The sequence below is a fragment of the Ylistrum balloti genome, unplaced genomic scaffold, assembly GCF_031769215.1.
Source record: "Ylistrum balloti isolate Yb309-2 unplaced genomic scaffold, AGI_CSIRO_Ybal_v1 Utg369648, whole genome shotgun sequence".
Taxonomy (NCBI): domain Eukaryota; kingdom Metazoa; phylum Mollusca; class Bivalvia; order Pectinida; family Pectinidae; genus Ylistrum; species Ylistrum balloti.
This window is the reverse complement of record NW_026781905.1, coordinates 952,669-969,195: the sequence shown is the minus strand read 5'-3', so window position 1 is coordinate 969,195 and position 16,527 is coordinate 952,669. Positions and strand designations below refer to the sequence as shown.

At 36.4% G+C, this 16,527-nt stretch overlaps 1 protein-coding gene across 1 annotated transcript; it reads right to left on the bottom strand.

Annotated features, from left to right (window-relative positions):
• Nucleotides 1-1,699: 1,699 nt before the first annotated feature.
• Nucleotides 1,700-15,580, bottom strand: LOC132556189 (aggrecan core protein-like). Its single transcript, XM_060220584.1, has 5 exons — nt 15,515-15,580; nt 7,323-7,410; nt 6,800-7,045; nt 4,627-4,815; nt 1,700-1,923 (listed from the first exon to the last, which is right to left on the bottom strand). The coding sequence occupies exons 1-5, from the start codon at nt 15,578-15,580 to the stop codon at nt 1,700-1,702; spliced, it is 813 nt and encodes a 270-aa protein (XP_060076567.1).
• Nucleotides 15,581-16,527: the final 947 nt, after the last annotated feature.

Here is a 16,527-nt window from a genome sequence, read left to right as displayed (position 1 = left end):
TAGGTCATTCACTTGATTACAACTGGTGTAGAGTTCAACTGAATTTTGAATGCATTATCAGCACAAATCACAGATTTTTGAATTCCGACCTAGTGACCATTTCCCCGGATTTGTAGGACCTAAAGCTAGATATGTCAGTTGGTTTCCTGATCTTGGTTAAACTGGCAATTTTGGTGAAGACTGCAAAAAATAAAATAAAAAATAAATTAAGATAAATCATCCTCATCTTGAAATGTATCCTCGAAAATTAAAAAAAAAAATTCAAAAAGCTTTATACTAGGAGATGGTAAAATACAAGATCTATGTCATTTTGCACTATTTTTCCTTCCATAGATACTCTGGAATTGAAAACTTATCAAGTAACATAAACACTTATCATTTGCACGTGTTTTTTCTTAATATCCAATTATAATACCCGTACTTCGTAATAAAAGACGAAAATGTATTTCTAAAAATGGTTGCAGCGAAAATTACAGAGAACGTTTGTTTTTCCAGATGAAATTAAGAATAATATATGGAAATAAATTATTTCTTGATTCACATTTTCTGACACCTGCACCGGAAACAGTAGAACAGCAATATACCGATTTTTGCTTTAATCTAATTTCTAAAATCAAACATTTCAAAAACTAATCATCGGAAAATGTGTAATACTAGATATTGTTAAATCGCAAGGGAGTACATCCTTAAAACGTCGTCTACTTCCTGACTCACGGTAACAAAATGGGACGTGCATCAATGACAAGGTTAGTAAATCACAAAAAAGGCATAATTCAAACATGAATGACGAAATGTACAATACCATGCACGGGATGACGGGAAAATCTCATTATGTTTATAAGCATCTTTCCACTGGATTAATATCAGAATGGGGTTTAGGGGTGGTCCTGATATTTTGCAAATATAAAACAGAGCTTACAAGTAATAGATGTGTCTTATTTTCAAATCTTCCTTTACACCGGAGAGTTTTTAGAATTGGATTTGTTTTTATCATTTTCTTATATTATTATTTTAGATTCATTAAATTTGTAAATTTGTTTATGTAAATTTGACGGTTTGCTTGTGCGCGTTTATAAAATGATCTGATTTGTCATGTTAATGACCAGAGCCATTGCACAATAACTGAACTGGTTAAATAAGATGATCTGACCACATGGAAAATCATACAAGGTTCAATTGCCGAAGAATACACTATTTCCACTTCAAAGACGTCTGTTCCCCAAACCATGTCAATTTGTTAACAATAGAGGTTAAATTGTTTGAATCACCACGACTACTGTATACAGCACAGGACCAAGTATTGGAACACTTTCACAAAACAGAAGTATATAAAAACCTATCACCTTTCATATAATATCCATAATGATGAGAAGAAAATACGTCCCCTGATTTCGTTTGGGGAACAAAATTATAGCATTTTGTTCGTTCATGTTGTTTGTCATTGACCTTGTGGTTTTATTCCGTGAGGATTGTTACACAGTACACATCTAAACAGTCAGACTTCCGGGTTGTAGTGTCAAGGTCAAGGTCTGCACTTTAACGGCGTACGTTTTAAACCGGATATAAAACTCATTTCAATATCAAAACACTTATTTGATAGTAATTGAAATAATTCAACGGTTACATTTTACGTCTCATGTTTTTGTACGCACCTACATAGCATCTTTGAGAGGATAATGCGTCCTCGTAGAAACCATCGTCATGGGTACAAATCCTCCTGACAGACGAAGTATTCTTGGTTCGAACAAGGGAGGTCATTCAGTGAAGCATTTGATGGGTACAAATTAACACAATGCTCACTGACATGAGAGGGTTCGTCTGCAGACCACAACTTGTCGCTGATTGGCTCTCCATTTATCCACCGGAAGTCGTTAACTGAAGTATCATCATAGTCGTATCCGCCCACCCACCATCTAAAATGAGCTGGAAAAAGGTAAAACGCTTTGAAATAAATCTGAAATAAATCTAAAAAGAATGTATGCAATATTGATACCAACTCCTATAACAAATGGTGAATATATCTACAACACACAAATTGCTGACATTAAGTCATAAGGACTGATTTTAATCTGGTGTTAATCACATTATTTCATATTATCATGAAGATGATTATCTAATCGTGCTATGTTTAACATCGTGTTGATCGTCTGCCATCACTGTGGGCCAAGGTGCACTTACCAAGCTATCAATCATAAGTACGAAGTTTGTTGAGGTCTTGTTTTTGGCCAAAAAAAATGCTTTTAGTTCAATGTCAGAATCACGGGGTTAATGCTGCTGCCGACTATCCCCAGTGTAATCGTAAATGAAGATACATAGTTTGTAACTCAACGTTCCAATGACCCGATGTTGTTTACAACAGTCGTGTGTATTCTGCACCGGCTGCTATATCACTATTGTCAGTAAACATGTGTGTTGTTAAATATGTTTATCTATGTTGTGAGATGTCATTTGTTTGTAATGATAATTTTACAACAAATGCAGTTTTAATTTGAAAATTCAAATAGACCGCAAATTCACCACTATCCTTCTGTGCTCGGGGTGGATCAGTCTCTTTAACAACATTGGCTGTCGTGCTTTTCGAAGATGTATCATAAAACTATGACATATTCCTAGAGAATATTGTGTATGTTGGCATAACATTATAGAAATAAAGATAAAACGATCGTAGTTCCTTCAAGTTAAAAGGAATAGCACAGATGCTTATTGTGATACACGGAAAAAAAGTTGTACAATTCAATATTTCAAAGCAGTATTAATGCCTCTCCATTTCTGGGTCACGTGACCTATCTGAAGGGTCGGTAACTGCGTTACGCATTGTATATGTAGAAGCTGAGAGTACATGTCGCCTTCCTTACCGCAACTAGTGGGAATTTCCCTTTAGTCGGGCGATAGAGCGTCCGGCTAGAGACTGAAGGGTCGCTAGTTCGAACCCCAGCTGTGGCAGGGTGTTTTTAATTACTCTTTCCCATGACAGATTTAGTGCCGTTGACCAATCTAAGGGTAGAAGGTATAGGAAATTGAGATGCTTCCTTGGACATATTGAACCTGGGTTGTTGTTGTTTTCAGTGTCGAAGACTTAGTGAACGAGGGAGTAGTGTAGAAGTTGAGAGTACAGGTCGTCTTCCTAGCCTCGGCTGATGTGAATTTCCCTTTAGTCGAGCGGTAGAGTGTCCGGCTAGACACCGAGGGTCGCTCGTTCGAACCCCAGCGGTGGCATAATTCCTTCTGATTATATATATATAAATCAATAACAACCTTATATCACGATCATTATATAAGATGATAAATATACGTTTTCGTTGAGATGACCTTTGGTACTTGGTTATGTATACAGTACAACACTAACATCCATGCGTAGTACCATACATTCACAGGGAGACACCCGCATGCATAGCAACAAACACTCATCTTCCATACTTTGCATGCTGTTCTTTAAGGTCATTTAAGTCAACAACGTTTTCCCCCTTTTTTTATCTTAAGCAGAAAAGATATTCATATTCAGTCAAGAAAAAAAACCTAAAAACAACATGGACATCAAAGTTATTTGAAGCCAATGACCAGTGTGGTCGGTTTAAATATTAGGAAAGTCCGTGCCAAATATAGCAAGAATTTTCATATAGCTCGAAATGAAGCGCCATCTGGTAGGAACGAATTTGCTTGACAACAAATCCACGCAATTGGGAAAAAGAGTGATGACACAGTAATATACATGTAAATCTTTCTCGGAGCTATGTTTTACCTAAATACATTCCAGCTCTCAGATTCTTGTCAGCAGTGATTTTGAATTGTTTTACATCCATTCATTTGTCACCGTTTGATGCAGGAACATGTAACTCGTTTCCCGCTCCCGTTTGAAAGTGATTTTAGATGACATTTTCGAGACAGGTTTGCGCATGTCCATGTATTTTGATATCAAATGTTTATCGTATTGAAATAAAAAAAAATATTTTGAAAGCATAGTATGTCAATATCAGGACATGCATAGTTCATAAGGAGTACAGAACTACAATTCCATGACCGATATTTTGAAATAAAAAAAAAGTTTAACAACTTGACTAGAACGTCCATTTGAAACGAAATGTAGCTTGATAGATGGTAGAAATTTGTTATAAAAACCCGGAGATTCACGAGTGAAAATATTAACATTATAAGCGACCGTCTAATTACAACCGATCCTTATCTTAAAACCATCAATTTTTACTAGTTACCACCAAACACTACTTATGCCGGTGCGGACGTATGATGAGGCCACTGATGGACAGTTTTGGCATGAAGTTCCTGTCCAACTCGTTTTATACTTACCAACAACCATAGACCATACCTTGAACATCCCGCCTAACGCAGATGGACAAGCAGTAAGAACGACGCAGATTTAAGTGCCTTGTGACAAATTGTTGTCGCTTTCAGGCGGTGACATATCAATGGGACCATAAAATTTTTAAAACATATGATCCCATCATTCGTGGATCTTAAATCACGTGCTGTTCCAGAACGTTCGCATACCTCGGATCGGGTTCCTGAGTAAAACGCTCTGCTGACAACGCTATTCCACTCCTTTGAAAAAACAAAGGGTAATGCCAATGTGGAAACGCGTACACTTAACATTTTCTAGCAATGTGTACTTACTTCGAAACTCACTGCTGTGCAATCCGGATTTAGTGGCCTGTTGTTTTTCTTTGGTATCAGTAATTAGGAGGTATGCCCCGTCATTGTTACACCAAGCTGATGCCTCGAACCAAGACTTTCCGATGCTGGAGAATCGAATGCATGTATCGAAGGCGGGATCGTACTTGTAGTCTTCTCGTCTGCATACCCCTAAAATTGTACACAATTCTAATTTGAAACAGAAATACACTCGCAATAAATCAAAGAACTATGGATACATGTATTGTAAAGTTGTACTGGATAGCTATACTTCTCCTTCTTTGTCCAATGTATGTCATCGATATCATTACGCCTATAGGTCTCTAACTGAAAATTGATACGCTGTTTTATATAAATTATGAATCGCTGTGAACTCTGTATTGCAAGATGATTTTCAGTCTTTGTCTGTTATTGTAATACAAAAGGAAGGGCTGTAGCATGTAACCTTCACGTTATTGCCGAAATTAGTTTGGGCGTTCTTCTTGGGAACACGGAAACAATGTTCCACAATTCTGGGCAAGGCTGCTTTCTGTTCGATGATGTCAACGTTATAGACATTGTACACTAAAAGATGTATCAAAATAAGCCAAAAATAAAAAAAAATAAGGAGGACTATCAATAAAATAAATTCTTAATAGATTTGCTGTAAAAATTACGAAAATACCAACATAATCATAATTCAAACTCAAATTCCATAAACCTAGGGATATATATGAAAAAAAATGATTTACAGGGATACTCCTGAAAAATTACATGGTGAATACTACCAGGTGATTCGGAAGAGGAAACATTTTCTGCTTCATCGACGACACCCACCATGTAAACATTTCACAATCCAAGTGCGTCATGTCACGTTCTCAAATGAGAACAGAGTATACAACAACGGAACCAACAGGCAAACTAACGAGCATCACTTACTTCCTGCGTCATGGCAATCAAAGAAATTGAATATTTCTCAATGAGATCACCATGGCGACCATGAAACTTTCCCATAATTTTCGTCAAGTTGCATCCTTTAAACTCTTGTATTACAAGTCTGTTTGTCAGTTCGCGACTTCTTGCATGGAAATCATGATACCGGGCCTTTGCATATCGAATGAATTGTGACACGTGAATACCTTAGGGTATAGATGCACGGACATTGCTATCCAGAAATTGAAAATTCACAAAAGGGAATTTGGAATCATCACGTTTATCATACAGCTAGATGGATAGCTGTCAATGTTGGTTTCGTTGTAGGAAAAGATCAATATAATCATAAAAAAAGAAACGAAAGCGTTGTGTCAGTTTAGAGTGAGGTATAGGGGATTACAGAACGAAAAATCGAGAGTTCTTACGAACAAAATGCGTTTTAAATGAGGGTGTTGAAGATTGGTCAAAAGCCCTTTAAAATGCTGTATACTATTAATTCCACTGTTTGAGTAAATAACATCACAACAACACTGTAACCCTGATTTGATAATGCTAAGAATGGTGGTAAGTGATTGTGACAAAGGTTTGGTTGATTACCTAGAATGAATCTGATTAAAACACAATTCTCGCTCCGTTAATTTTTGCATAGTAGAGAGAAAAGGGATCAATATTTTATCTACACTGACATCTAAATATGCCCTAGCATTTTCGACGTATTTTGACGAAATGATTTAATGCTTAAATAGAATTATGCAAGCTTTTTAATTCACCTTCATTCACTTCCAAGATTCGGTAAGAAGTAATTGATTGGCTGATGTAAAAAATGTTCACCAGACCATGACCATTTTAGGATGGTGACAGATGCGGCGAGAATTATGATCTGCAATTTAAGCATATTGCCCCCTTTATATATCGATGTCATATTTTAGGGGATTACAGTCACCCATTCGTATAGCTTTTTATCTGTTTCGCATTTTCCGGAACATCTTGTCGTACTCTTCTTGTTCTTTTTTGTCATGTGTTAATCGTTCATTTGTTCATATTTTGAGTGAATTTAGATTCTGGTAGCATGTCATTGTATTCGTGGTTGTTCTTGAGATTTCAGTGTCACATATTCATGGTCTATACCCGACAAAAGTGTGGTTGGTATAGGAGTTTGACATTTTTTTGTCCTTCAGACATTTCCAATTTTATATCATGTTTTATTAGTGTGCTACGTACTATTACATATATTGATACGTACGTTTCCATAGTGACGTATTGGCCTGATCTACTCTTCCTTGTAGAGGATCTCCGTACCCTCGGCATTCCTTGGTGTTGGAAGTATAGCTGAATGATCTACATTTTACTGTGTGTATCTTGCATGAATCAGCACAGGCGATGGTGCTGTCAGCTTTTGCTTTAAATAACACGGTGTCATCGAAGATAACGTTAACATTGGATGCATCATTCTGCCAGGATGACTGTATGAAGCATCTACCAGGAACACCTGTAGATACATGTTGTCAGAAGTTATATAGTATTCCATATTCTGCAAATTTTGGTTTGTGTGCGATCCCCAAAATAATTTTGTTTGAAAGTGCATTAGCGTCGAAATTGTAAATCTGCAATGTCATAACCTGGATGAATCTCACCCGGTTACATTATACCAAATACAGGACTAACCAGCTAACAGAACTAAATCATACCATTTTGCATGTAGTTTATATTCCAGTATCAACCATATTTAAGTTCACAATATATAACAATACATTGAATAATATTACAAGCAACTACTAGAAATACCCGCAATATCAAATGTTTCATAAAAGGGGATTCGGTTTGTGATGTTAGTCCACCAGCGGCTTTTACCACCTGCAGTAACGAAGATTGTATAAGATAACCCTTTCATACAGATACAGTAGAACCAAACAATGGATTTAACTATAATATACTACGCCCATCTTAGTAATTAAAAGAAATCAAAATCCAAAGAAAACTCGATTTAATGTGGTAACGGCTCTATGAATTCTCAGCTTTGAACTCATAACTTATAACAGATCGCTAAGGAATACTGACGCCCATCATTGCATGTCGTTTATTTGTTCCTTGCTGTAAATGTACATCTTTTTTGTCATTTCTGGTCTCGTATTTGCTCCGATTACTGATACCAGGTCATAAGACACAATGGAAACAAAGTAAATAAAACTTCTTCAGGACTTAGCGACAACAAGCATATAAAGGTTAGATTCAAAGTTGGCAAAGCCTTTTCATCAGCAGCAAAATGAATGATGAATAGTACAGGATCACATTGAACCTACATATGAAGTTTGAGTATGATCCAGTAGTAGGAAGTAATGATTACGAAATCAATTCAAACATTGGCATTATTCTTTTACCCATCAGTCCCAAAACGAACAATTAGTGACTGAGGGAAATTGACATATAAAATTTGGGAATTATGCATTCAAGCATCGTCAGAAATGGGCGAAACAGAATTTATGAAGGACAATAGGAAGACGTGTCATGGACATCAAAAATAACGATAACAATCAAAAACGGTCAAAGTTGGTCATTGGTCAGCAATTTTCTATCAACAGCCACATGAACAATACACATTACGGTATATATGGAGCACCTATATCGAAATACAGGATTAATGCTGACAGTAGTTCTCAATCAATCAAGAAATAGCGATAATATATTAATGCTTCCAAAATTATTTATCTTTAAACCTGGCAAGTGTGACAAAATCGATTGAAACACAGAATAAAAAAGTGATTTGATGGGGAAACACAAACAATTTAGATAGATCGGTTAAAATCCGAGTGCGGGTACAAATGGCATGTAACAACTCTATGTAATATTTGTCAATTTATGTGCTTTTAAAATGTACCCTGAGAGGCCAGTTATGTTGACCTTGAAAAATAGTTCTGCACATAAAATACACTATGCCGAGAACGCGAATGCCGTGGAATGTTCCGTTACTGAGAAATTGCGACTTTTCTGAAAAACACACCTCTGGCTGAGAGGCGTTGACCTCGTTTTCGGGCACCCAAACCTGTGACGTCATAAGTTCAACTCTTTTGTTGATGCAGCCATATTGTCGTGGTAATTTCTTTGTTTATTTACGTGAAAGTGCTTCACATCTTCGCAATATCTAAGGTAGTGAACGAGGGGTCGGTGAATTAGCGCTTAAATCCGCTAAAATGGCTTCCTATCGAGGAGGGAAGCGGTGTGTATGGTTGTCCTAACACTATCACGGATGGGGTGTCGATGTATGACGTCGATAAATAAAACTGATTGTTGATTAAATAAAAGTATATTTGTTAGGTTGATATTTTGTTATTAATTCTACAACCAAACATTTTAAATTGATAGGCTAGCCTATGACTTGGGCGGTCATAGGAATATTATTCCTTCGTAATCGGGAACGCCTAATACTCGGAGAAGGCCTAGTCGTGAATGGGTCACGGGAATTTTCACCCCGAGAATTTTCATACTACTATTATATAGTATCGAATAGAATTATTAGAATTTATAGAATAGGTTATGTGTGTATGTTGTTTGTATAAGGTGTATTTGGTTTTTAGATTTTCCAGCAGACAATGTTGTTTAGTTATTAATTTTGCGATCGTAAAAATAACAATAAGATCACCAATCTTGATTTGAAAACACAGTTCACAGTGTAGAGATGTCATCTAAACTCATAATCACACCTGTGTCAGGTTAGGTAATTAGCACCTCTGTGGCTGGAAAAAACAATTGTGACACCTGTGAGGCGACACGCCTGTCGGCTATCAACAGACGCGTACCAGTGCTAGGGTAAAAACCAGTCAAATAATTGTTTAAACTTCTAAAACATCAATTTTTTATTATTAACACAGCGAATGGTGTTATAATTGGTTGTTGACACCTTATCTATATATATCCATAGTGCTACGAAAATTCCCTGGAAAGAAAAATTCCCCTCGGACGAAACTTCTTCGGTAAGAAAATTCCCGACACCTCGTGAATGTATGCATAGTCTTGCACAAACGCGATTTCCCGACGTCAGAAATTGTTGATCGAGACTTGAAGATAGTGAAATTAGTCCAAAACCACACCCAATTTTATTTTGTTTCTTTGAAACGACGATTCACTGTTCGACTACTTTCACGACTACTGGTGAGACCCAGTGAAGTACGTGCCAATCTATGTTGCCAAAGCGATCGTTACTTTTCGAAGGGTCATTTTCCTCCTCACTGGATACATCGTCTTGTAATTCCAGTTCAAATCGGTAGGGCTGGATTCCGTCTTCAGACATATCATTCACACCATAATCAGACTCCTCAAAACTCATGCTCAAATCGCTCTCAGTTGCGGTGTCGTTGTCACTGTCAGTCATGTTGACTGCCATTTCTGTTGAACTTATGACGTCACGAGTAGAAGAGCCTCGATTCCGCGGAAATGACGATTCGGCTGATTAGGTCTGGGCGGACAGGTGAAAATCGACAACTTTGAGCTTTAATAACTCGACACTGGGGCGACGGATTTTGACGGGGTTTTCATTATTATTATTTTTACGGCATTCTTAACATTATATCTAAAGATAAAATTACTCTCAGGGAACACTTTAAGTAAAACCTATTTTTCCTTTTGAAGTGATGAAATCGACCTTGTTGGAAACAGATCTGTGAAAAAAGGTAACGCGAGTTATATATGCTCTCATTTTGTAACAAAATTTGAGCAGAGACATCCTTGCTGGAAGGGGAATCACTTTTATAACACTGGCGATCTGCGCCCTCTTCCCTCCGTCTGAAACATCATTCTTTGGAGAAGGTGACTAAAGTTTGTATACGGATGCAAATAAATGTTGCTCCCTGACACTAAATCTATCTATGTATGTATCTATACATTCGTATACTATAAAAAAATGTCCAAATCGATAACGGCACTAGGCTTAAGGTTCGGTTATTTGGATTAAAGAGATTCGCAAAATCATATATCCCTTTTTCGTCATTATGGCATACATTGTTGACTTGAACATGCGCTTAAAGACAAATTCGCCTAGATAAAACTATTTACATTGTGTCTGAACATTTAACAAGTCATATCATTGACTTGTGCTTGTAAACCATCACATTCTGTTTATGGTAGCGGTTTCCCTATTGCAGCGTTTAGTATCTATACAACATTTATATGTTGTCGATTTGAATTCGAAGCATCATAGTGTCAGATGGGACTTATTAAAACAATACTTCAACAGTATATTTTAATATTTTATTTTGAGACTTATCATAAAAGCTAGATGACTAGTGCGTGCCCATTTAGGATGATGACAATAGAAGTTCTTCATCATTATTTCTAAAAAAAAAAAAAAAAAACTACTAAGCAAATATTTTAAATTTTCATACGTAGGATCGCAATTTTTCTCTAGATGGGGTATTGTGATTGTGGGAATGCTCCAGAAATGACATGGCTGAGGAAATATACACTTGATTTCACAGTTAAAGATTACTATCTCTATATCTAAAATTGAGGACCAAAACATTTCCTGTTGCTACGACCACTGTTGATGTGGGTAAGACAGTTTTTAAACCAAAGCATAAAAGGTATTCAGATAACAGCATTTTTTGAACTGCTTGGACAATTCACTATAAAGTCCTATAAAAGTATTACAACATTGAAGTTAATGTTATTTAAAGGTACATATCGCTGTGACTTTACGCAATGTGCATATGAACATCTAATTAAAATGCAGATGCTAATTTTCACTCTGCTACTCTTCTGATTAGTATCTGACAAAATTCCATAACAGAAAAATGCTGAGATCTACAGTTTAATCATATTGATATGAACCCAAAACACTACTATAAAGTCGTTGGTGATATATGTAGGCAGTATCAATGTGTATACGAGACTTGTATCGGGTGACAAAAATGATGATTTTACGATACTAAACGAAAATCGGTGTATTTTCATCTTAGATATTGAAATACAACAATGATAAAAGAAAACCGATCTTATCTAGCGTCACGGTTGCTATAGCAATCGACATCTTATATACAGATCCGTATATATAACAACAAACAATTACCTGTTAATGATGCCAGTAATATGACGGTCCAAATTCCAGATAGTACGCTTTTTCTATAGGTGAAGGTTTTTGTAGAAACTTTTCTGTGTAACAATTCAACAACTTTTTCCATTTTCTTGAAAATCCTGATCTGCTCGTTATCCACAATATTAGACGACTGAAGTTGCGCTATATCTTATATCAATTTTCACGTCATCAGGTAGGCAAGTTCCCGGATTCGTGTAAATTTATCAATTATACATCATACATAGGCTGCGAGCAGTCGCCCGTGTAATTGCGTTAATATATTGGCCAATTGTTCGTGTAAAAATCGTATTAAAAGTTAGTTGTAAGAATTGGAAAGTCTCTTTCCTCACGAGTGCGAAAGGTCAAGGAAAGGCCAAACGATTGACAGGGTAACGGGAGGGATTAGGAAAGAAGTTCTTTCTTCACAAGGAATAGAACATATCAGATAGTGGTATTGTATGGGTTTGTTTTCCCCAAAATCGAGGGTATAATGTGACGGGTGATAGTACTGTTAAGTTGACTAAATATTCTCTCTATCACAAGGACACACCTATACCACATCAATCCTCAAACACAAGCACTTAACAGGTGAAATTTCTTCGCATCACACGGGGGCTGTCCTTAAGTGACCGTTTTAAAAGGACGTCAGATAATATAGAACCAAACCAAGCCCAAGTAAAAATGGATACTTTGAACCGTCTGCAGTTTGTGATGGAATATCTAAATATTCATATTTTGGAATTGATATCTTCTCACATCAACTGTTTTTCCCACTTGGTCTTTTTACAATATCTCGCGTTTGACCTTAAGCATGTATCCTTGCGATTAACGCTTTAAGTCTTACGCCCTTGCATATATATACCAGACTGTAAGAGGTTTTTTTTCTATTTCCTGCCTAATGTTCTATGTTATGTTAGTGTAACAAATGGCATTCCCACTGTCAGTACAGTGTGACCAAGTAGAGTATCCTGCTGGGACCTTCGGGAGTATGCAACAATTTGGTGCACTATAAAGTCGACTTCAGCTCCGTATCGCCTCCTACCTAAATAACATTCAACTCCCATACAGCAAATAGGCAGAGATAGGACATGTATCAAAATAAAACTAAACAAACCGATTCTTCAAACTCTTTTGTTTAAAACTCTTTATTGAAGTATTCGATTTTCGAGGATGTTTCATATTCATGTCAACACCGTACCAAACATAATTGGCAAATAACTGTACAAAATATTTTTATAAAGAAATGTAGTGGTTTTTATCTCAGAGGTCACTTCTTTAAATAGGTTGAAGATGTGTGATGCATTCTCATTTTTTTATGTATGATGTGCCTAATTATAAACAGAAAACAGATTGACCTTTTTCAAGTCTATCTACCATATTGATTTGTTTAAGGAAAGTTTATATGAAGACGGAAAAGAAGCGATACAAAACAAAGATTTCTACCGCACCCCTCTAAAATTGTCTCAGACAAGGTTAAAGTGGGAGTAAGTCGGTATTGTTACGCTTTGATAAGATCGTCATTAACGTCAGTAAGAAATTTTCGGGGACATTCTCTTTGATATTTCTTACTTCATTGCCCAAAGTTTTAGACTGCCGTTAGTTGATCAATTATACATCATCAATATATGTTGTAAAGTTATCGCCCGTGTAATTAAGGTACGATAAGGAGATGTTTTGATGTTTGTATAACGACTGTACTATAGGGTCAGCTGTAAGAATTATTAAGTCTCGTTAAGAAGACAGAACCTGTCTCCTCAAAAGTGCGAAAGCCCTTAACAAAAGGCCAAAAGATGGCGGTGTAAAGGAAGTACGAAGGAAAGTCATTTTTACAAGGAAGTGAACACATGTTACCATGTTATGTTAACGATTAGTTCTCTCTAGTATAACGTGACTGGTGTGATGACATCCAGCGTCAGTGTGATAGCACTGTTTGGTTGGCTGTATGTTATCTCTATCACAAAGAAGCTTACACAACTATATCACAGCATTCAACAAAACACGCACTTAACACATGAACTCTCTTTGCACCAAAGATGGGAACTTGCAAAAAGCAAATAACCCTAGATGAGAGAGTTTGCAAAATAAAACCAAACCAACCTATCCGACAACCTCTTTCGATAAGAACTCTTTGTTGAATTATTAAATTTTCGGTATAGAAGACAAACGATCATCAGAGCGAGAAAGACTGTAAAAATCAATAACAATATTATCTTGGCCTACAGGCCGACATCTAGAATTCAAGACCTTCGATACAACATAGTGTGAACAGGTGGCTAAAATGTTTGATTGTTTAGTGATTTCCATATTTGGCTTTAGTTATTATTAATTAATAATCAATATGACATATTCCTGGAGAATATTGTGTATATTGGAATAGCATCATAAAAATAAAGATAAAACGGTCGTTTTTCTTTCATGTAAAAATGAATAGCACAGATACACGGGAAAAGGTTGCGCAATTTAACATTTCTGAGCGGTGTTAATGTCTCTCCATTTCTGGGTCACGTGTGACCTACCTAAAGGGTCGGTAACTTAGTTGTGTGTTTGTACAGTGTATATGTAGAAGTTGAGAGCACAGGTAGCTTTCCTAACCTCGTCTACTTGGGAAAGGAACAGTGTCACATAGCGTAACGATCCTTGGCAATGGCATATTGTATGAAAAGAGAGAAAAGAGTAATCGTAACTCAAGAACCTCTCAACAGATTTCATTCATACTTGAAATCAAAGGTGTACATCTGACAATATTTCTGTTTGTGTCGTTGGAAGCATTTTTGTCCATAAGACGTTGCCTAGTTTTATGTTGTTGTATTCTTCAGCCAGTACATGACATATTAGATACATATTTTATACATACGTTTCCATAGTGACGTATTGGCCTGATTTACTCATAGAAGATTTCCGTACCCATTCCTTGGTCTTTCTAGTAAAGCTAAATGACTTACATTTCACTGTGTGTATTTCACATGTATCAACACAGTCGATAATGCTGTCAGCTTCTGCTTTAAATAACACGTGTGTGCGATCGCAAAAAGGTCGTTTGCAAACTTCATTAGATTTACAGCCTATGTCCTTGACAGAACTTACAAAGGATAACAAATGGCAAAAATGGACAACAAAGATCATCGATTCAGTGCTTGAGGAGAGAGATTTGAAAATGGGAAAAAAGGGAAACAAAGATCGAAGTAGCCAAAAGCAAATGACACGAGATAGGAATAATATTATAAAAAAGAGAACTGTGGGGCCTTAATTGCTCAACTTGATTTGCTTGGCTCAATTTGCTTCATCAGAACTAAAGGTTATTATTAACACTCAACTTAGCAACACCTATTTGCTCCTATCCTCTGTCCCGAGGGGCCTTCAAAACCATTCAAGTTTCAGACCACATTGAAACAGAATCCTGCATATCTGGAGAGGGATTTTCAAGAATTTGTTCTATTTCATATTTTGGGGCCCCGCTCCTCCCGTCTCAGAGGACCGAAACCTACAAAATAATTTTACGCCATCTGAAAATGTTTGAGACCAAATGTGGTAAAATTCAATTATTCCTACGGGAGCATTTGTATGATTTGCCCTATTTGGCGTGTTGGGTCCCGCCCTTCCGGTCTTAGTTGAGCGAAACCTGCGTAATAGACGGAGACAGCCAAAAACTAGTTAGTAATCAATTTTAATGATAATTTTACCTTTTGTTTAAAAAAATAAAAACTTTTACGTTACGACAACCAGTAATTATCAGATCAGAGACCCAATCACTAAACGCGAGGTCTATAGAATAAAAAAATAATATCACACACAGAAACGGCGAGTTAAGGGGTCTATAAACATGTCAACATAATCTTAATCCATCTCGAGCTACGAATATAAGAAAAAATTACACGGATACTTCCGACAACTTACAAGGAGAATAAAACCAAGCTTTCCGGAAGAGGAAGCGTCTTCTGCTTCATTGACGCCATTCGCCATGTTAATCTTTGTCAATCCCGGTAAGTAATGTCATGTTCTCCAATGAGAACAAGGTATAGATCAACGGAACACTTATGACTTGTCCAGTATACAGTAGCAAAAATATTTAAAAAAAACTGTTACATTCAAGCTTTCGTTTAAGTGATCCGAACATTACGAAGTCAAGACTGTGACAACATATTAAAAACCTTTGGATCCTAGAATAACTGAATCAATATTTACATATTGGGTTCCTTTCTGACTAGCTTTCATGTCTGGGTATAGACTATATATGTGCAGTATGAATTGATATACGACATCTAAAATACATAAGTAAGATTTTGTGCTGTTAGTACGCTTATTATGAAAACTGATCAATGCATCATATATATATTTATATATATATATATAAAAATCCATAGTCAAACAATACCGGCGAATATTCCTCGCATATCGGTATTGGTAATTATCATAGCCAAGGTTGCTGTAGTGCACAGCTTAATACACATGGACCTGGTCAAAAGATTGCGAAAGGTCATTAGCATAATACACAATGGTCCGTATAACAGAAATTCAGAACATAGAAACTGCTATCTTATCACATTTGAAATCATTCAGGGTCAAATAACAATGAGACAAATTACGCTCAACGCAAGAGAAACTGAATTAAACAATTGCATTATAAAGAAAATTCCAACGGGAACACCGAACGTAATCTACTTTAAAACCGCTTGCATTGAACAAGTTATCCCCTAGGGATATTGTCGTTAAAGAATATTGGCGTTAATTAGTTCTCCGTTTGATTCAATTTTCCTCTCCTTTCTCTCCTATCTCTGTATTTTGCTGAATATGTACCACAAGACACAAAGGAAACCCACATAAGTTAAATAAGGTCCTTAATTTACTTCAGGAAATAGTAATAAAAAATCATAATGGTCAAAATCGAAAGATAGTTAATGGTCAGCCAT